General features: G+C 42.4%; 1 protein-coding gene across 1 annotated transcript in view; it reads left to right on the top strand.

Annotated features, from left to right (window-relative positions):
* The window catches only part of Kpna7 (karyopherin alpha 7 (importin alpha 8)), a 29,860-nt gene extending 9,185 nt beyond the window's left edge, over positions 1 to 20,675 (top strand). The window contains exons 4-11 of the mRNA XM_005397932.1: positions 5,094 to 5,176; positions 5,600 to 5,871; positions 7,134 to 7,216; positions 9,680 to 9,943; positions 11,449 to 11,682; positions 13,385 to 13,567; positions 17,174 to 17,320; positions 20,550 to 20,675. Coding sequence (XP_005397989.1) covers positions 5,094 to 5,176; positions 5,600 to 5,871; positions 7,134 to 7,216; positions 9,680 to 9,943; positions 11,449 to 11,682; positions 13,385 to 13,567; positions 17,174 to 17,320; positions 20,550 to 20,597 — 1,314 coding nt within the window. The 3' untranslated portion in view covers positions 20,598 to 20,675. The remainder of the gene's footprint in view (positions 1 to 5,093; positions 5,177 to 5,599; positions 5,872 to 7,133; positions 7,217 to 9,679; positions 9,944 to 11,448; positions 11,683 to 13,384; positions 13,568 to 17,173; positions 17,321 to 20,549) is intronic.
* Positions 20,676 to 21,769: the final 1,094 nt, after the last annotated feature.

The raw sequence follows: 21,769 nt of genomic DNA, 5'->3' as shown, positions 1-21,769 counted from the left end.
AAAAAAAAAAAAAAAAAATCCTGGATGAATTTTAAGGCCATTCCTGTTTTTGTGAATCCTCAACGCCCTGACCGGGAAGTTTTCCCTCTCAGAATTTAGATACTGTTGTAATCTATGTGTCATCTGTAGCACACCACTGCCTATGTTTGCCTTTACTACTCATGTACATCCTTTGCACCCTGCTGTGTGTAGGGCTCTCAAAGGACAATGACTGGTTCAAGTTTGTCAAGTGTATCTAACAATAAATTACCATTCATCCAGTGTAATGGGTAAAATCATTCTCTGAATTGCCAAAGGGTTATGAACCATATATCTATTTAACTTCTGCAGTAGTCCTTAGGGTTTCCCCCAACCAAGGAAGGAATAAAACAAAGCTATGAAAAAAAAATTGTTTTCCCTTTTATCCTGTATTAGCGTGTTTTAAAATTAAGACATAATTTATGTGTCCCTAAATTCACCCTTTTAAAGTGTATAAGCAATGGTTTCTGTTATTTACAAGGTTGTACAACCATCACCACAAGCTCATTCCAGAATATGTTACTTACCTCAGACAGAAACTCCATACCCATTTCTAATCTTGGAATCCCCTGACAGAGATGAATCTGCTTTCTGTCTCTCTAATTTTACCTATTCTGGACATTCCATATAAATTGAGTCATGTAATATGATTAACTTCAGCTTTTTCCACTCAGCATACCGTTTTCAAGCTTCATTCATGTTGTAGCATGCATCCTTCCTTCATTCTGTTTTGGCTGAATAATATTCTATTGTGTAGCTAGACCACATTTTGTTTATCCACTCATTAGCTGGCAGACATTTGGGTTGTTTCTACTTTTGGGCTATTATGATCAGTACCGTCATTAACATTTGTGTGCAAGTTTTTGCAGGGCCTGTGTTTTCAGTTTCTTTGGGAGAATACATAGGAGTAGGATTATTGAGTTTCAGACTAATTTTATGCTTAATTCTTTGTGGTATGCTAAGTAACGATCTCCCAAAATGTCTATGTCTCCCAATTCCCAGAACCTGTGACTGCTGCCGTATGATACAAGGGACTTTGCCAATGTGATTAAGTTAAGGATCCTGAGATGGGGAGTTTTCCCTTGACTATGTGGGTGGGCTTGAGGTAGCCACATCCTTACAAGGATGGAGGAGGAATCAGAGCAGAAAGAGGTGTGATGTGCTTTGAAAATGGAGCGTCAGGTCACAAGCCCAGGAATACAGGTAACCCTGCTAGAGGTGAATGGGAAAGGAAATAGATTCCCCTTTCAGGGCCTCCAGGAGGAGCCAGCCTTCCTAAACACCTTGATTTCAGCGCAGTGAAACTGATTCTGAACCCCTGAGACTACCCGGACAGCGAAGGATTAAGTTTATGTTGTGTTAAGCCACTATGATGGTAATCTTTACAGCAGCAAAAAGCTAATGTGCTGCTGAACTATCTTCCCAAGTGGCTGCACTGTTGTACACTTTCACATTCTTCACAAAACTTGTTACTGTCCGTTTAAAAAATTATAGCCCTCTAGTGGTCACAAAAGATATGTTGTGATTTTGATATGTTTTCCTAACAATGAATGTGCAGGCTTTCCTGTGCTTGCAGGCTGTTTGTATGTCTTCTTCGGAGAAATGTCTATTCAAACTCTACACCCATTTGATCAATAAGGGAATTTTTTTACAGTATTGGAGAATGAATTCAGGGCCTGCACACTAAGCTAAATCCTCTTTTTTTAAATTTTTGAGACAGCATCTTGCTAAGACGCTAAATTCACTAACTAGCCTGGAACTTGCAGTCTTCCTGCCTCAGCTTCCCAGCATGCTGGGATTATAGCATTGTGCCACCATGCCCAACAAGTAATTTGTCTTACTATTGAGTTCTAGGAGTTCTTTCTATATTATGCATACTAGAGCAACTGTCTAATATAAAGATTTATGCCTATGTTTCCTCCTACGAGTTTTATAACTTTAGCTTTTATGTTTGTATTTTTGATCCATTTTGAGTGAATTTTCATAAATTGTATGAAAAGAAATTCAACTTCATTCTTTTGCATGTGGATATCCACCTGTCCCAGCACCATTTTTTGGAAAGGCGTAGTCTCTACCCATTAACTGGTCTTAGCACCCCTGTCAAAAAGTCAACTGAGCTGGGCATGGTGGCACATGTCTGTAATCCCAGCATTTGGGAGGCTGAGGCAGAAGGAGTGTCTCAAGTGTGAGGCCAGCCTGGGCTGCATAGTGAGACCCTGTCTCAACAAACAAAAAACAAACAAACAAAGAAATCAATTGACCACAAGTGTGAGGGTTTATTTGTAGACTCTCAATTCTCTTTCATCGATCTCGGTGTTTCTTTAAGCCAGTACAACAGAGACTGATGGCTATTGCAGTGTAGTAGGCTTAGAAAATGAGAATTGTGAGCCATTCATCTTTGTTCTTTTGACTTTTCTGGGTCCTTGTATTTCCCTATGAATTTTATTTTTACTTTTGTGGGGCAGAGTACTAGGAATTGAACCCAGGGCCTTTACACGGAGTTATAACTCTCACCCTTTTAATTTTTTAAAATTTTGACACAGGTTCTCACTAAGTTGCTAAGCTGCCTAGGCTGGGCTCAAATTTGCAATCCTCCTGCCTCAGCCTCCCAGAGCGCTGGAATTATAGGCATGTACCATCACACTCGGCTTCTGAAATCAGCAAGTTGATTTCTTCAATAAAGGCACCTTAGATTTTCATGATGATTGCACTGAATTGGTAGAGAAATTTGTAGAATATTGCCATGTCAATAATGTTAAGTCTTTCAGTTAATGGACATAGGGTGTATTTTACTTTATTTTACTTTATCTTATTTCACAACTGTAGGTTGAAACCAGGAGTGCTTTACTACTAATCTACATCCCCAACCCTTTTAAATTTTAGGCCAGGCTCTTGCTCAGGCTGTGTTGGAACTTGCAATCCTCAGGCCTTGACCTTTCAGAATGCTGGGATTATAGGTGTGTGCCACCACACCCAAGTGACAATTTATTTTGGTACGTCGATCTAGTAATACACTTGAACTTGTTTATTAGCTCTAAAATTTTGGTGAGAATTCCAAAGTGATTAAAATTATTGCTGATCTTAGAGGGGAAGCTTTCAGTCTTTCATCATTAAATATAATGCTAGTTATGAGATTTCTGTAGATGCCTTTACCAAGGTGAGGAAGTTCCCTTTTTTTCCTAGTTCATTGAATGTTTTTCTCGTGGAAGGGTGTTTCATTTTATCAGATGAATTTATTGGGATGAGCATGTGGGCTTTCCCTTTCTTTATTCTACATGTGTCTGACATTGACTTCATATGTTGAATCACTCTTGCATTCCTGGGATGATCAGTATGTTAACCATATGTTTATATGTTGATACATTTAGTTTTCTAGTATCTTTTTTTTTTTTGTTTTTGGTACCAGGAATCAAACTCAAGACCTTGTGCTTGCCAGGCAGGCACTTGTGCCACTGAGGTATATTCCCCAGCCCAGTTTTCTAGTAGCTTGTGGAGGGTCTTTGCATCTGTAGTGATAAGGGATATTGGTGTGTACTTTCCTCAAAATGTCTTTCACTGGTTTGGTATTGCCGTGGTTTGTATATTGTTTGAGTGTGTTCTTCCCAGGTTCATCCGCTGGAACTTTGGTCTCCAGTGTGGCAGTATTGAGGTGGTGAACCTCTAAGACAGGGATGGCGAACCTTTTAGAGCTTTCAGTGATGCAAACAGCCCGCTGTGACACACATGCTATAGATTTGCCACCGCTGCTGTGAGATGTAGGGAATGGTGGAAGGTCATTAGGTCCCTGGAGATATCAGCCTCAAAAGGGATTAGTGCAGTTCTTGCTGGATTGTGGTTAGCTCTCACAAGAGCAGGTTGTCACAAAATGAAGCCACTGTCTGCACTCAGCCCCTTGTGCATGTCACTATCCTCTTTGTGTTCTTCCACCTTATTGTGATACAGCCAGAGAATCCCCAGCCAGAATGTCAAGGTCATGGTGTCTTCTAGCTGCCAGAATCATGAACTAAATAAACCTCTTTATTTCAGAAGTTACCCAAACTTGGGTATTTTGTTATAGCAACAGAAAATGGATTAATACAGTTACCAAGGCAATACTAACCTCAAAGAATGAGTTAGAAAAGTCACCCCTCTTCTATGTCTTTTTTTGAAGAGTTTGAAAAGATTGATGGTGTTTATCTATTTTTAGTATTTGAAAAAAATTTTCAGAAGCCATCTGGGCTTAGGCTTCTCTTTGTGGCTTATATTTTTAGTTACTAATTCGATCTCTTTACTTGTTACAAGTCTATCCAAATTTTCTATTTCTTGTCACTTTTGGTTGTTGTACATTTTGAGGAATGTACCTGTTTTATCTAGATTATCAAATTTGTTGGCATATGTTTTTTCATATTTCCTTTATCTTATCTCTATCAGTACACTAGTAATTTCCTCACTTTTATTCCCTGTTTCGATAACTTGCATCTTCCTTTTTTTTTTCTTCTGATAAGCAACTTTTAGTTTCATTGACTCTGCCCTATTTTCCTATTCCTTATTTCCAGTTTCCATTTTTCTTTCTTCTGCTAGCTTTGGGCTTTCCAGTTTTTATGGTGAGGGGGGAATTTTGAATATCATCACTACTGCCTTTATTTTTCTTCTTCCCAATACCCACTAACATGTTCTCACTGCATGGGATGAAAAGGTGCTAGGAATCTGGTGATAATAGGAATTATTTCTTCCCTACCATGAGGTGGAAGGAGGGAAGCAGAAAAGGATGTAAAAAGAATTAAGATGTGTTCTGTACATGTACCAATTCCCCATGATGAATGTAATCACTGTGCACTGCAAATGTGTATTAGTAAAAAATTTTTAAATAATTTTTTTTTAAAAAGTAATTACTCTTTCCCAAAGCATGGGAAGTGTCACACTGTGGTCTATAAACTATGGACCACCAGATATTCTTCCCTCCTCTAATACAGACGAGCATGCACAATGGGAGAGCCTGTTCAAGCCAAACTTTTAATCGGATGGAAGGTTAGACTATATGATGTCTATGCCTCCTTTTAGCAGAGACTCTGACCTGAATGTGTCTCTCCTTGCAGATCAGTCTCTCAATGGATGAAATCATGAAAGGTGTGAATAGCTCAGATCTTACCATCTGCTGCCAGGCCACCCAGGCAATCAGGTATCACCAAGCCAACTTCTCTTTGCAGGTTTATAGCCAGAAATGAGCTGCGTAGACCTCTTTAGTTTCTTGGCATTGGCAAAATGCCTATAAAATATAGGAAATGGCTAGTCTATCCACAGGTAAGACTAGATTGCTATGCTACACTGTCCTTGAGGGCAACTTAAAAGATGCAATGTGTTGTCAGAGATGAATTGCTTAATTTACATTGGCCTCTACAGGAATTTGAGCTCATAGATAATACCTGAAGGGCAAAATGTTGCTTTATTGCTGTAAAGTGCTACAGGCTGGGCAAGGATATTAAGTAGCTCTGGCCCAGCTGTTTATCTCATCTGATAGTTAGGAATGCCAAAAACGTCTAGAAAGGAGGTTCTTTTTATCACTTCCCCCATGTGACTCTCTCCACCCTCTTCTATTGTACAGGAAAATGCTGTCCCGGGAAAAGAATCCTCCTCTCACAATGATTGTTGACTTAGGGGTCATCCCCAGGCTGGTGAAGTTCCTGAGCTTACGCCATTACCCCCATTTGCAGTTCGAGGCAGCCTGGGCTCTGACCAACATTGCTTCAGGGACTTCAGCACAGACCCAAGCAGTTGTGCAGGCGGGCGCCATTCCATCCCTCCTGGGGCTCCTGTCGGGTGTCTCCAATGCCGCTGTGTGTGAACAAGCAGTGTGGGCACTCGGGAACATAGCTGGTGAGACTTTCCTCTTGGTGGGCCAGGGATGCAGGCAGGTGCTAGGGGAGTTTTTGAAGTAGCATGGTGCCCTTGATATTCTGGAGCCCCTCCCAGTATAAATACTCAGAAGTGCTGGGAAAAGTACAATGAGCCACGTCAAATTTGGGAGCCAAGTTCAGAGACCAAATATTGAAACTGAAACTCAATGATGCAGCACATGCTAAAGCAACAGGCTACCTAGGGACATCTGCCAATGTTGGAGTCCTAGAGCTTCAGGTCTTCGTGGCTTTGGGAATGAAAGAGAACATAAGTCTTTGACACATGCCGTGTAAGGGCTGAGGGCAGATCCTTATGTATTCCAGGATCCTAAAAGGACACACGCCTGCACTGAAAGTAGGAAAGCACAAGTGAGAGGGTTAGTGCTGCAGGATTGGAAGCCCCCAAATTTCTGACTGAAATAAATCCTAACGCTCTCTGGAGGAGGGAAAAAACTCAGTGGGGCCCCTCAGGATTTTGACAACTTAACAATCAGCCAGATATCAACAATGTCAAGTTCAGAGAAGTAGCAACTCACCATGACCGAGTCAGCACGAACACAAATATGAGAGCCCTAACGACTTCAGATATTGGAAGTAGCACACAGAATATAAAGCAACTGCTTTTAAAAATGCTTGCAGAAGTAATGCATCTACGACCGAGATGTTGTCTCTCGTTTTGCTTGGTTCAATAAGGGAAAGGCAAGATGGGGCAGTGTGATGTGACTTACACGCTGCCTTGATGGCTGAAGAATGCAAACGGAGACTTATTGCTAGGATCTTAAGTAGATACACTCGCTGAAGTTGCAGATGGTCTATTGCCAGTCTCTATCGATCCCTAGATTTTGTTCTGAATGGTACTTGGAAGTTCCTGCCCCATGCCAGAGTCTTCTGGGAAGACAGGCTGTTTGCGCTAGATTTGGTCTGCCTGAGAACCACGCGGTGAAGTGCTCTCAGCATTTATAATGTCCCTCCTGGGCTGAGCTGGCTGTCTCTCCTTTATGTGTCCACAGCTTCTGTTTATAGCAGTTGTGGCTGTGTGGCAACTGCTTGTCACATCGGGAATGTCCCCCCAGCAGACACTTTGGAGACTCAGGATCTAGTACACGGCTCTCCTATTTATTTGCTAAAACCCCAAGAACAAGTTTTAGTCTCTTATCCACTGCATAAACTTAAAAAAAAAAAGTTAGGCACCCACTTAGATATTCCCTTTGTTCTGAGTGTCATGTTCTGATCTATTTGTAGGTGATGGCCCAGAATTGAGAGATGTTGTTATCGCCAGCAATATCATCCCACGTCTGTCATCCCTGATTTCATCACCCATATCAGTGAGTGTCTTTAAATTAGAAAAGGTAGCTAGGTAACAAATTCTCAAGGCCGAGAAATTGGGGGGAAATCTTCCAAATCAATGCTAGATCATGTGGCTGCTATGATAGGTCTGGCCCATTTTGATAGAGGTCTAGGACAGAGTATCGTTTTGGGTAAAGATTGACTCAAATTTGTACTTACGGGCTAGTAGTGCTAATCTCTCTTCTGGGGATATTAGCAGAATTCCATTAAAATTTTTCAAGGTTTACCAGCTTGCCAACATAGATGACTATGACCTCCATCCAAGGACAAAGACAGGCATAATGGCTCTCTAGTTCTGTTCCTGAGAAATAGGGTCTAGGTTTGAAGCTTAGAGTCAAAGTTGAATGAGGTAACGCTACAGAACACCCCAGTTTAGCAGCTGGGTTCTAGATTTGCTTCAGAAAAAGTGAAGAGAAGCCAAGGGAATAAATGCCAGACTCTCAAGGAGAGAGTATACCTGACATGCTTGAACCAGAAAAAGGCTAACCAAGACAAAGGGAGTTTGCAAGGGTGGAGAGATATGTGGTGGTAAGTGGGATAAAGGTCTTAGATACCATGCTGGTGGCAAAAGGGAACCTCTGGAGGGTGTCAAGGCAGGAAGCAAGGTGGTCTGACCTTCCTAGCTGCCTGTGGTAGGGTTATAGCAGAGAAAGCTAGCAGGCATGTCTGGCGCAGGGAGGCTGCTGTGCCGGACATGGAAGGGAATGGAGCAAAGATGCCCCCAGGTTTCAGGATAGGTTGTGACGATGACCCTCCTCCCAGAAAAAGAGAGAGATGGAGGAAAAGGGGAAGCAGAGCTTCCTTTACAATGCTGAGGTTCGTTGGAGGTACCATGACCAAAATGGCAGGTTGATAGCTATGCTGATCCGGATTATTGTAATATTCATGGGCCATCCAGGGAGGCAAGGTCAGCTAGAGCAGGGGTCAGCACACTTAACCTGACCAGCTGCTTGTTTTGTAAATAACACGTTACAGAGCACAGTCACACCTACTTGTTTATCTAGCATCTGTGGCCACCACTGTGTTACAAGTAGTTGCAATAAGAGACCATGAGGGGCACAAGACTGAAAATGTTTACTGCACGGCCCTTGCTAGACATTTGCCAGCCCCTGACCTAGGGTGGGAGGATGGGGAGGATGAAGTCCTGGGGGCTGTAACATTAAGAGGTCAGGCAGAACCTACCAAGATGAAGAAGAAACAGTTCATTCAAAACCAGAGCTTGTGTGACTGCCAAGGAGGTCTTTCTCTAAAGAGAGTGGCTGGCTGCTCAGTATAGCTGAGATTTAACAGTAACTGACAGTAACTTTAGAAATGAGAAGCAACTGTTAGATCAGGGGGCTTGGAAGGATCTGGTTTCCTTAACTAACTACAAAGAAATGGTGGCAGACATCAGATGTAAATGGCTTGGAGAACAAGTAGCAAGCTTGGGGTAGACAGTGCATAAAGGTGCCTCCTTAAACCTAGGCAAGATGGTGAATGTGTTTAATCCTAGCGCTGAGGGAGGCTGAGGCAGGAGGATTGTAAGTTTAAGATCTGCCTGTGCAAGTTAGCAAGATCCTTTCTCTAGATCGGTGATGGCGAACCTTTTAGAGCTTTTGATGATCACAAACATCCCACAGTCGCACACGTGCCATGGGTTTGCCACTACAGTTCTAGATGATAGAGACAGTCAGATAGATGGATGTCATAGATAGACACTATAGATGGATAGGTAGACAGACAGACAGATCAAACAAACCAACAAATAAAAAACTAGGGATGTAGCTCAATGGTACAGCATCCGTGGGGTTAATGCCCAGTACTGTGGTGGGACGGCAGAGGCACACACACACACACACACACACACACACACACACACACAGAAATGGGAGGAGGAGGGAGAGGAATCCTTGAGAAAGGACTAAAGAACAGAGACAGAATTAGGGTGGTGGCTGGAGATCTACCAAGGGAATGGTGGAAGGAGGGGGCTGAAAATCACAGAGCCTGTCTCCATACTTGTGGGAGTGTGCAGATGAGACAGACAATTTCAGGGACAAAGTCTCTAAGGGCATAAAGTGATGGGACCTAGAGGCAGGGTGGGGAGGTTGATTTTTAAGTAGGAGATAAGAAATATGATTAGGATATATTGATAGTTATACACTGGCAAAAAGAACAAGTTACTCCCACTCGATCTTTTTGTTAATGAGAAGGTGAAATCGGGGCATCAGTGAAGTAGGGTAGAAAAACACATGTTGAAAAACGAAAAAAAAACCTCCTTCTAGCATTTGAATACGAAATTTAAAGCTCATTCTTTGTCCCTAATACACATCGCTGCCTAGAACAATTTCTATTTGAAGCTCAAAAACTTTGGTTCCTGCTGATCAACTATATTGATCAGAGAGAGGAAGGTCACACTACATGCCTCTTTCTGCCTGATCCTGGCAGCAGTCTCCTTGTTCCAGATCTCATTTCTACGGACCATCACGTGGACCTTCTCCAACTTGTGCCGAAACAAGGACCCGTACCCTCACGAGGAGGCGGTGAAGCAAATGCTGCCCATCCTTTCCTACCTCCTACATCAACAGGACAGTGAAATCCTCTCGGACACCTGCTGGGCCCTGTCCTACCTAACCGATGCCGACAGTGAGCGCACCGCCCTCGTGATTGACACAGGGGTCCTGCCCAGGCTGGTAGAGCTCATGGACAACTCGGATATCAATGTCTTGGTAAATATCGTCCTGGGTCCTGTCTATTTCTGTAAGGGCTTTCAGATTACAGCCTGTATGTCAGATTCACTTTACAAGGTTCTGTCCCCCTGGCTCTAGGACTTCATAGCTGTCTCTAATCCCCCCCTTTTTTTCTGAGACAGGGTCTTGCTGTGTAATCCAGGCCAGCCTTGAACTCACTTATGTAGCCCAGGCTAACCTTGAACTCATGGTAATCCTCTTGCTTCGGCTTCCTGAGTACTGGGATTACAGGTGTGCGCCATCACACCTGGCTGTAATCCTTTACCTGAAACATAGTTTGTCATCTGTGTTTCCCTGGTCTTTGCCACTTTTTGGCCAAGGATTCAAATCTATTTTGATCAAAACTCCTAGTGAGTGTTAAATAACTTATTCTTAATCTGATAACCAAACAAATATAGGAAAGTATCAAGCGGAAATTGCTTATCCTTCCACCTAGGGTACTACTATTAATGCTTTCCTCTTAGTGGTCTGTGAATTGGGACTTAAACAAGTTGGATGATACAATGCATGTGCATGTATGTGTGTGTGTAGCTCATTGTAACATTTGAATTTTTTACAAAATACGAAAAAAAAATTCCCTTATCCTCTGTTCAATTTGTTCTTAGATTAACTAGATCCAGGCAAAAAGTAAGACCATTAAAATCATTATCAAACACTTTGAATTTGCTAGATTATTAAAAATATACCAACTATGTACTACACTATCATATGGTCTCCATCTCTCACTTGAGTAGCAGGTATATAGCCTAAAAGGCTAGGAAAACTCTAGAACTGCTGGTGGGCTTCTCCAGGGGCTGCCACAAGAGTACAGAGAAACCCAAATAAATCCATGGTCAGTTCTCCCAGGAAAGTTGTTATCTTAAGCTCAGTCTTAAGAGCCATCAGACCACCCAGGTGACCTTCAGAGTTATTGTGAGAGGTTTGTGAATGTACCAAGAAATGCCACTGGGACCCCATTAGTTCCAATTAAATATACAACAGAAACTTGACACTAGTGCTAAATATATATTCTGTAGAAGTTATGCCATGATAGACGCTATAATCAACTTAGCTTTTTACCCAGTTGAAAACATCATAAGGACAGAGGCATTTCTCTTTGTTTTTTGTTGAGACAGAGTCTCACCATGTAGCCCTCACTGTCCTCAAACTTGTGATTCTCCTGCCTCAGCCTCCCAAGTGCTGGGATGACAAGCCTGTGTCATCACACCTAGTTCATTTCCTGATGAAGTTATGCCTTGTCCTCTGTATTACCTGAGCCAGAACTCTTGGGAAGCTGGCAAGTACCTTGACACTATGTAAGAACACCCGATGGATGTGTCCATGCAATAAAGATCATAGATAAAGTGTTATGGTTCACATGGTTCCAGCAAACCAAGAGCATAACACAACCAATGTTTAGAAAGGCACAGAACTAGGTGTGATTTTCACCTTTAACTGCAATAGATTTGTGACACTGAGCTAGACTTCTAACTTTGTACTTCCAGGCCCCTTCTCTCCGCACCATGGGGAACATTGTCACAGGGCCAGATCACCAAACCCAGATGGCCATTGACGCAGGCATGCTGAAGGTGCTGCCCCGGCTCCTACAACATCCCCGGTCCTCCATCCAGAAGGAGGCGATGTGGGCCCTGAGCAACGTGGCTGCTGGGCCCCACCATCAAATCCAGCAGCTGATCGCTCATAATTTGCTGCCTCCTTTGGTGGCTCTGCTGAGAAATGTAAGTGGCACACTCTTCAGCCAACCAAAGGCTACCTTCTATGGCCCTGAATCCCTCCAGGAACTTAGACACAGGCTAAGAAGCAGAGTAATCAAGATCACAAGAAAGCTCTGAAACCTTAGGTCCCTGGCTCTGTCTAGGAACAGAAGGAGACCCTCTATTTTGAAGAACTCACCGAACAAGTATTGTTCATTGAAAAGGTGACCCCACAGCTCCAACATCCAGAAAAATCTAGAGCTGGTAAATACTGGCTTATCTATGTGGGGTGGTCAAAAAATGTGCCATCTATCTCTACCTATCAAAAGAGGAAAGAGACTTTGTTTTGTTTTAATAGGAAAAACTTACCAGGCCTCCATGGTGTCATACAGCGAAACAAAAAAGTGACCTTTTCAGTACACAAATGAAGTTGATTAAAGCAGTACTCTAAATGAAAAATTCAAATATGAAAGTAAAAGAAAAGGTTCTGTCCTCCTCCTGATACTTGCTTCCTTTCCCCAGGAGTAATGACTGTTGTCAGTATTTCCTTTTGTCACTTTTCAGTGAAAGAGCTACCAAGAAACCATCTGCAGTTATGGATGGTCACCTTGGGCTGCGGGTGGGGGGCAGGTGGTACAGCCTGAGAAAGAAAGGTTTCTGGCTCCTCTGTTCTTTATTTTATTTTATTTTTTGTGGTACAGGGGATTGAACTCAGGACCTTGCGCTTGCCAGGCAGGCATTTATGCCACTGAGCTATATCCCCAGCCCCAGTGGCTTCTCTGTTCTGAGGTTGGAGAACAGGTTTCCAGGTGGGGGTCAGGTAGAAAAAGCAGGACAGGTGTGCAGCCCAAATCATGGCATCTTCCAATCACTTCAGCACTTTCAAGCCTATATCCTACTGTGAGTCTCTGCTTGCTCTAATAAGGAATATCCGGATATAAATCAAGTAGCACTCATATTTCAAACCATGTCTTTTGAACTAGAACTTGATTGGGGCCATAAATTATTCGGTTTTGTCTTTGTTCTACCCTGAGGCCAATTTTTCCCAGCCATAAAATAAATCCTTTTGCCCAAGAATAGAATGATCCATGATAAACTATGCCCACATCTCTGGGCCAAGTGCTTTTTATAAAGGTACAGGATTCATTGAACAATATTTCAGTGATCTTTCCCTGTTATCTCTGGGCTGGCTCAGTCTCCTAGATCACATCTATGCCCTGCTATATAATTTATCCAAAGTTTTACTGTGTCTGAAAGATTAGAAATATAGATATAGGGGCTGGGGATATAGCTCAGCGACACAAGCGCTGTCTAGCAAGTGCAAGGTCCTGGGTCCAATTCCTGGTACCAAAAAAAAAAAAAAAAAGAAAAAGAAAAAGAAATAGAAATATAGATATAGGCCACTATCTTCTAGAATTCCAAGCATAACTCCTAGTCTGTATAGATTATCTAGACTGGTTTATGTTGGTTATATTTCCCCCTAGGTTGACATAAGGAAATGAGTCTACTTGATCTCAGAACCTCCCTCTGAGACCCCACTGCATGCTTGGCTGGTTTCATGGCTTTTCAGATGCTGTCTTCTCGTCTGGAAGGCAGACAGCCAAGGCAGTCTACACAAATTGCCCTTAGAGTGCTGGGTCTCCCCACCCTACATCGAAAGTGAGTCAAGTCAGCACACTTTTAGGTGCTTCAGGATCCGAAGTGAATGTGAACACTGTCTCTGCAGGGAGATTATAAAGTTCAGAAAGAAGCTGTCTGGACAGTGGCTAACTTCACAACAGGGGCCTCTGCCGACCAGTTGTTCCAGCTCATTAACTTTGGAATCCTGGAGCCACTGTTGAATCTGCTCACTGTCCCAGATCTGAAGATTATCGTTATCATCCTCGATGTCATCTCTTCTATCCTCCAGGTGAGCTGTTGTCATCAGGTCTGTTTGTAAACAGCAGTCTCTGATTTAAGACATTTAATTTGGTTCTTGATACCCAAGTGGGATTCTGTTTCCTCTGTACTCCCCGCCCGCTCCTGCCCTCAAGTCCTGTGGACAACACAAAAAGAGGCATCTCACAGAAGGACTGCTGCCTTCATTTTCACAAGTGAGGTCTTGGTGGCAAGCACATTCCTACATGCTCAGAGTAGGCTAGAGCACAGTTCCTCGTCTCCTGGAGCATATGTGCTAGTGGGGTGGGGGACAAACACATCATGGAGGAAGTATTGGATAAAGTAAATCAGATAAAAGGTAGTCACTCGCTAGGTATGGTGATACACACATATGATCCCAGCACTCTGGGAGGCTGAGACAGGAAGATCACAAATTTGAGCCCAGCCTGGGTAACTTAGCAATTTGGTGAGAACCTGTCTCAAAATAAAAAATGCAATGCACACCCCTGCATACAGCCCTTCTGCCCGCCCTTCATGTCTGTCTCTGCTATATGAAGGTGTTTTTTACATTTAAGGGAAAAAATGTTTAAAAAAATAAATAAAATAAAAATAAAAAGGGCTGGAGGTGTAGCAAAGGTCCTGAATTTGATCTCCAATACTGAAGAAAAATAGAGGAAGTCACCAATCATTCAGGGTGGGGAGCAGACATGGAAGTATGTATGCAGTAGTCCAAAGAAGGAACATTCTCTGAAGAGGACATTTGAATAGAGATCTAAAAGAGTGAGTGTTTTTTGTTTTTGTTTTTATTTTTGTTTTGGTGGTAGTAGTGCTACTGAGGATTGAATCCAGGGCCCTTATACTGAGCTACATTCCCAGCTTTTTCTTTGTTGTTTTGTTTTAAGTTTTAGAACCAGGTCTCACTAAGCTGCTAAATTGCTGAGTTGCCCAGGCAGGGCTGAAACTTGAGATCCTCCTGCCCCAGCCACCCAGAGTTGGGATTTCAGGTGTGTGCCAGCACACCAGTTGAGAGGAGTCTGTGGCTATCTGGAGGAGAATATTCTAGGCAAAAGGGCTAGCAAAAGGGGAGGGCATGGCCAGAACAAGGTGGTGGAAAGCGGTGGGAGATCTGGCTGAAGGCAGCCAGGGGCCAGGTCGCATAGGGTCTGCGAGAATGCTGACTTGTTCTGAATAAGGCAGGGGAACCAACAGAGGGGTTAAGAAGAGTCAGTGAGCCCCTGACCCTTCTAAACAGTGTATACAGAGAAGGCTAAAACACAGGAGATCTGTGAAGGAACAGTAAGAAGTTAGCACAGGTCAATCTTGAGAGATCACAAGAAGGTTTCAACTCCACTCAGCTCTGTAACAGAAGAAAAGTACTGCAAAGCACTGAACTAGAATTCTAGAAAAGCCTTAGTTCTGAAATGAAGTTAAACTTCAGACACTATTTCTGTGAGGTCTATATTGCCGCATAAGAAGTTATCTCTTAGTGACTTAAACATCTATCTCAGTTTCTGGGGCCAGGAGTCTCAAGCCTATTCAGCGGGATGCTGCTGACTCAGTATCTTCCACAGGGCTCATTCACAGGGCTGACAAGTCACCCCTGCCACGTGGACTTCTCCAAGGGCTGCCTGAGCATCCTCACAACATGGCGGCTAGTTTCCTACACCAGAACAAACCATTTGAGGAAAATTCTGATGTCTGTTATGACCTAGCTTTGGAGGTCACACTGTCGTTTGTAGCAGCACCTTGTTGCTTAAGAGATCAGCGTTATTCAATCTATGGGGAAACTATACCAGGGCATGAGCACTAGCAGTCAGCAATCATCAGGGGCCATCGTGGAGGCTGGCTGTGTTCATTTGATTAAACTCCTTTTACATTTGGCCCAGCCACTTGAAAAGCTTCAAAGTAACACCAGGGAATTCCTTTTAAAAGCCCACTTTGAACATCCTTTTCATGTAACCATCTTAGAAAGAACAGACCTGATTTGAAACCTAGCCCAATTATAGCCTGTGACTTTGAGTAAATGACATCGATAAAAGATGGAGAGTCAGCAACTAGCAGACAGGGTTGGACAAGAAGTTTGTGAAAACGCGAGTCTGGGCTATAGAAATGTAACTTCATCTGCTTCATTTGAGTTAGAGATGGGATTTGTGTTTTGGGAAATCACATTGGATGATCCAGTGAAGCCTCTGTGTCCGTGATGGCAAAACTTCTAGAGCTTTCAATGATACAAACAGCTCGCCATGGCCTGCATGCCGTAGGTCTGCACCACTGCTCAGTAGACAGAGGAGGAAGATCAAGGTGGTATTGCGGAAACCTCCAGGAGGGCGGCAGAGTGCCACTGAAATTATGTAAAACAACTTCTGAGTCACTTGCTGTTCTATGAAAATCCAAAACCCTCCTTCAGGTCACCTATTGCTCTGACTTACCCTCAATTTCCAGTTTTCTTTCTGAGGCTGACCAAGGCTCTTGGTGCCTGCCTTGGTTACTTTAGTCTAACTCAATGACTCATTTTGGAAAAACAGGTGGGGCGAAAAGATATCGAGGCTTAGATGTGCAGCTCACACTTTCACCATTGATTCAAGCCAAACAATGTGGCTTAGATCACATTTAACTTGATCTAGAGGACATTTGTTACTGCACACAAAAATAACAAAGCCCTTCAGGATATGATGCCATAGTACTTTCTCTCTCCCATGTCCCCTAAATATGCTGTTTAGCTGAACTACTGTCTTATAATACACCACACTTATTTCTTCAAGACTTTATCCTCAGGGTCCCCTCTTTTGGGAAAGTTGCTAGCCTGCTGTGCTGAGGCCCCGTCACTGAGGATCTGTGAGGTCTTCAAGCTTACTCTCTGCAGCATCTGTAATTTAATCTCTGGGCCGGGTGGATAGCTCAGTGGCACAAGTGCCTGCCTGGCAAGTGCAAAGTCCCGAGTTCAATTCCTGGTACCAAAAAAAATTGTAATTTAATCTCTGATAGTTTATGGTATTTTTTAACTATACTACAGCAATTATTTACTTGTTACTCCCAATAGTTTTTGAGTTATAAAAAGACCTTCTCTAAGTTACATCTGCACCTCTAGCTTTGGGTGTATTACCCATAGAAAATGGACAAACATTTGAGTGAATAAGTGACCTCTGATAATTAAGCCAGTGACCCTGTTGGATTAAATCCACTCAGATTATTTGTTTCAAGGACCCCGTTCTTTGACATCATGTGGTTTCTGTGACTAAGGGTCTCCTGACTTGTAAGACTTTTCAGGGAGTGTAGGATAGAATGCCTGTGTTTACATAATGTTACTCAGACATTTTCTGAACTGTATTTAAAACGACTTCCTTTCACCAGAGGTGGAAATCTACTAAACAGCAATAGAGACATCTATATTGGTGGGTGGTAATGTATTCAGCCAAAAATATCCTTTATGAGCTAGTAGTCCAGAAACATTGTATTTTGTGTAATAAAATAGACATATATTTTTATATAAATATTTTTGTTTTATAAAAACGCCCCTGCTGCCCCAGGAGCCTTGCATCTGACCCTTCTGGGGGCTGCTCCTGTGACGCCTGCTGGAGGTTCTGCTTCATCAGGGGCTGCCAGAGTCTCACCATCTCTTACCTCCCTTGGTTCCCAGGCTGCACAGAACCAGGGCGTCAAGGAAAGCTTGTGTTTTCTGATAGAAGAACTTGGTGGGATTCATAAACTTGAGGCTTTACAATTCCACAGAAACCCTGAGATTAGCTGGGCTGCTCTGAAAATCATCAACAGACACTTTGATGAGGTAAGTGACTTGCCAGTGAAAAGAAGTGCCCGTACATCCTAGGAGGCCGCCTCTGCAGGCAACCACCCACCGGGACCCTGTTCTCATGACGCTCCTCTGAAATTAGCTGGGTGTCCCCACCATCCCTGCTAAATGGGCAACCTGTGAGTGCGGAAGCGGGTCTAGTCTCCTAGGAGTGTGCCCTGTAACTCTGACTTAAATTGTACTTTATGTGCCTCCCTTTGGGGACCATGGGGAGGGAAAGGGTATGACATTAAAGTGACTTTCTGCCCAAGAATGCACACAAGGAAGGAAGGCCCAGCAACCAATTTGCCCCTTTCTGTATTTTCTTTCTTCCCAAAATACAGTGTTTGGGGATGAACTCTGTAAAGGTTTTTTAAGTTTTTTGTAGGAGCAGGGAAACACGATCAGATAGCATTGGATGTTCTTTAAATTTTTTTGGTGGTAAATATCTATCTATCTATCTGGCTATCTATCTATCTCTAAAGTTTTCCATTTTAACCCCTCGCATGCCTGTGTGTGTGTGTGTGTGTGTGTGTGTGTGTGTGTTACTGGGGATTGAACTCAAGGCCTTTGCACTGAGCTGCATCTCCGGCTATTTATCTTTTGTTTTGAGACAAAGGTCTCACTGAGTTACTCAGGTGGTCCTCAAACTTGTGATCCTTCGGCCTCAACCTCCAGAATTCTGGGACTACAGGGATGAGCCACCACACCTGGTGTATGGTTTACTGACACTAAGTACCTGCACACTATACAACTATCTCCACCATCCATCTACCTCCAGAACATTTTCATCTTTCCATGGTGAGACTCCATACTCATTAAATACTAATTCTCCACCACCTGCTGTCCAGCCCTTGGTAGTCACCATCCTACTTTCTGTTTCTGCAGGTTTGACTATTCTCAGGAACTGATAGTGGAACTGTATAATACTTGTGTTTTTGTGGCTTATTTTCATTTAGCTTTATGTTTGCAAGGTCCACCCATGTCATGGCATGTATCAGAATTTCAATCTTTTTTAGTGCAGGATAATATTTCACTAGATGTATATACCATATTTTGTTTATAATTTATCCATCAGTGGGCCTTTATGTTATTTTTACCATTTGGCTATTATGAATAATGATGCTAAGATTTCTTCACTCACTAATGAACATGAGTGAACCGATACCTGTTAGAGGCTTAGCTTTCAGTTCTTTCAAATATACATGGTACCTCAGTTCACAAACTCAATTTGTTTTATGAGTTTGGAAAAGGTGGACATGTTTGTGTTTGTGTGGAAAAGATGGCCATGGCTTTGTTTGTCACTTGATGCAGAGCTTGGAAACAAAAACAAAATTTTGCCAAACATTTCTGTTTGAGAACCAAATTGTTTGCAAACAAAAGCATTTATGAACAGAAGCACCATTGTGTATCTCTACATTCTTTCAAATATACATCTATGTATCTATATCATCTATCATCTATATCTACGTATCTATATCCAGAAGTAGAATTGCAGTATCATATGGTAATTTTATTAATAACTTTTGGAGAACTACCATACTATTTTCTATAGTGCATGTACCACCATTTCCCATTATACAGGTTTCCCACTTTTCCACATCCTTGTCAACATTTGTTATTTTCTGATTTGTTTGATAATAGCCATCTTAATGGATATGAAGTGGTATCTTGTTGTGGTTTTGATTTGCATTTATATTAGACACTGTATTTATCCATTTTCTGTTGCTATGACAAATTTCCCAAAGCTCAGTACTTACCAAGAAAAGAGGTTTATGTAGCTTACAGTTTCAGAGGCTGAAGGTCCAAGATTGGGCAGCCCCATCTGTTTGGTCTCTGGTGATGGCCACCTTGGCTGTATCAAAACACGGTAGATAACATCATGATGGGGAGTACAAGAGAGGGAGCAGGCACATAGTGAAACTGGAGGCAATAGGGATTCAGAGACCAGACTTGGTCTTTTTATAAGAACTCACTGTCATGGAAACTAACCAAGGTCCCACAAGAACATCAATCTCTTCCTAGGGTGAGGCCTCAAGGAACCCAACTACCTTGTACTAGGCCCTTCTTTATGAACAAAAAAGATTCCGTTCCCTAGAAACCACCATACTGGAGACCAGAGTTCTAGCTCATGAATCTCTGGGAAGAATAGGGCACACACAAACTATATCCCAACCATAGTAAATGTTTTCATGTGAGGAAGACAAGGTCAGATTCTTAATTAGCCAGGTAAACTTAGGACTAAGAATTTACAGAATGAGTGACACTTCAGTTTGGTGTCAAACTTGAATCATCCGTAAAACTGTATGATTGAATAATATAGTCAATATAACCAGGTGAATAGTTGTTGTTAATTAGAGGTGGCTAATCTTGATTTGAGCCTGAGAGAATGTTCCCAGAGCAAAGAAGACCCAATACAGTCATGAGCATCTTCTGGGTTAAGGGTGCCTGTGGAAACCTCATAAATAGGAGACAGAGCCCATGAAGGACATGAGGTCCCTGAATTCATACAGAAGCCCCAGGTTAAAGACTTTTGATCCAGAAGTAAGAGCTATACCAACTAGACCTATGTTCACTGTAAGGATAGTGATCTATGTTATGTCAAAACTACATTTAAATAAGTCAGTAACAAAAGGACAAATATTGTGCAATTCTACTCCTATGAGGTCCGTAGAGCAATCAAACTCAGAGACAAAATAGAATGATAGGTTTAAGGAGTTGAGTAGAGAAGGTAATGGAGAATTAGTGTTTAATAGGGACAGAGCTCCAGTTTTGCAAGATGAGAAAGTTCTGGAGAGCCAGACATGGTAGCGCACACTTGTAATCCTGGAACTCGGGAGGCTGAGGCAGGAGGATCGTTGCGAATTCATGACCACACTAGATTACAGAGTGAGCTCAAGGCCAGCCTGAACTGCATAGTGAGACCCTGTCTCAGGAAGACAAAAAAAAAGTTCTGGAGATGGATGATAGTGATAACTGAATAACCATATGAATGTTCTTAATGTCACTGAACTCTGTTTAAAAATAGTGAAGATGGATATATACACAACTGCATATAAGATCCATCCTGAGAAATATTTTGATGCTCTGCTCCCACAACGTCTCTGAAAGGACTCAAGTTCCACTTGGAACAAATTTTAGTCCACACTGGATGTTATGGAGTCAAATGTGCAGTAGCAACATGCCGGAGACCTGAAGCTGTAACCGTGTCTGTTTTTCCCTGAAGGAAGAAGATGGTTACATGGATGTCCTCAATTCAAAGCCAAGATTGTGAATGCATGGATTTCATCACAGGAAAATAGCAGACACTCCACAACTTCTAAACCCATAACCCAGTGATATGTCCTTTGAGAAGCGCCATTCCTATTTCTTAGTGTATCACAAATGTGAGGTTTTTAAAACTTAATAAAATGTTGAGCACTTTCACTTCTTGTTGTGTTTTGGATCCTAAATTCCCCCCAATGGCCCATATGCTAAGTACAGGCTTGGGAGTTGTTAGCCTGCGACACCACTGAGGAACAGTGGGACCTTTGGGAGGTGGAAGGGAGTTAGGTAATTGGGGTTGTGCCCTTGAAGGGGATATTGGAGCTATGGCATCTGCCTTTTTATCTTTGCTTCCCAGCCACCATGAAGTCAATTGTTTTCATCTGCAAAGCCCTTTTGCCACAATGTCCTGCTTTAAAATAGACCCCAAAGCAGCAAGCCCAAGAGACCACACAGACTGAAACTTCTGAAAATGAGCCAAAATAAATCTTTTCTTTTCCTAAACTGATTATCTCGGCATTGTTCATAGTGATAGGAAACTAGCTAACACACCTCTCCATTAAAAGTTGAATTAGCTGAGCATCGTGGCACACACCTATAATCCCAGCATCGGGTGGCTGAGACAGGAGGATTGCTGTGAGTTCGAGATCAGCCTGGGCTACATAGTGAGTTGAAGGCCAGCCTGAACAGTATAACGAGACCCTGTCTCAAAAGACCAAAGAAAAAAAAATAATTTGAGTTCAACTCCTTATGTCTTAAAACCGCATGGCATTCATCTCTTGAGAACATTTGGCTGACTACCTTGAAGGATGTTAAAGCAAGAACTTTAATGTCAAATAGTCAATGTATATAATCATCTACACAAGCTTAGACTTGCGAATTCAATATCTCAGTGCCTCAGGGACAGTGTGACAGCTTAACTTTCTTTCCTCTGGCAATTAGTATCTTGACACTGTGACAAGTTCTAAGACGATAGTCTTCCCTAGAAGCTCTAAATCCTTCCAAAAAGCTTGAGTGTGATTTTTAAAATGCAATTATCAGTGGTTTAGGGCAGTGTTTTTCTCAAATTTGAGGTTCATCCTCAGCCTCTGGGGAGTATGTTATACAGAACTGCTTCCCAGTCTGAGTGGAGCCTGAAAACCTTTTCTTTCTTTCTTTCCTCTTTCTTTCTTTCTTTCTTTC

This window comes from Chinchilla lanigera, unplaced genomic scaffold (assembly GCF_000276665.1).
Source record: "Chinchilla lanigera isolate Chin_1 unplaced genomic scaffold, ChiLan1.0 scaffold00059, whole genome shotgun sequence".
Lineage (NCBI taxonomy): Eukaryota > Metazoa > Chordata > Mammalia > Rodentia > Chinchillidae > Chinchilla > Chinchilla lanigera.
This window is presented reverse-complemented; position numbering and strand designations above follow the sequence as displayed.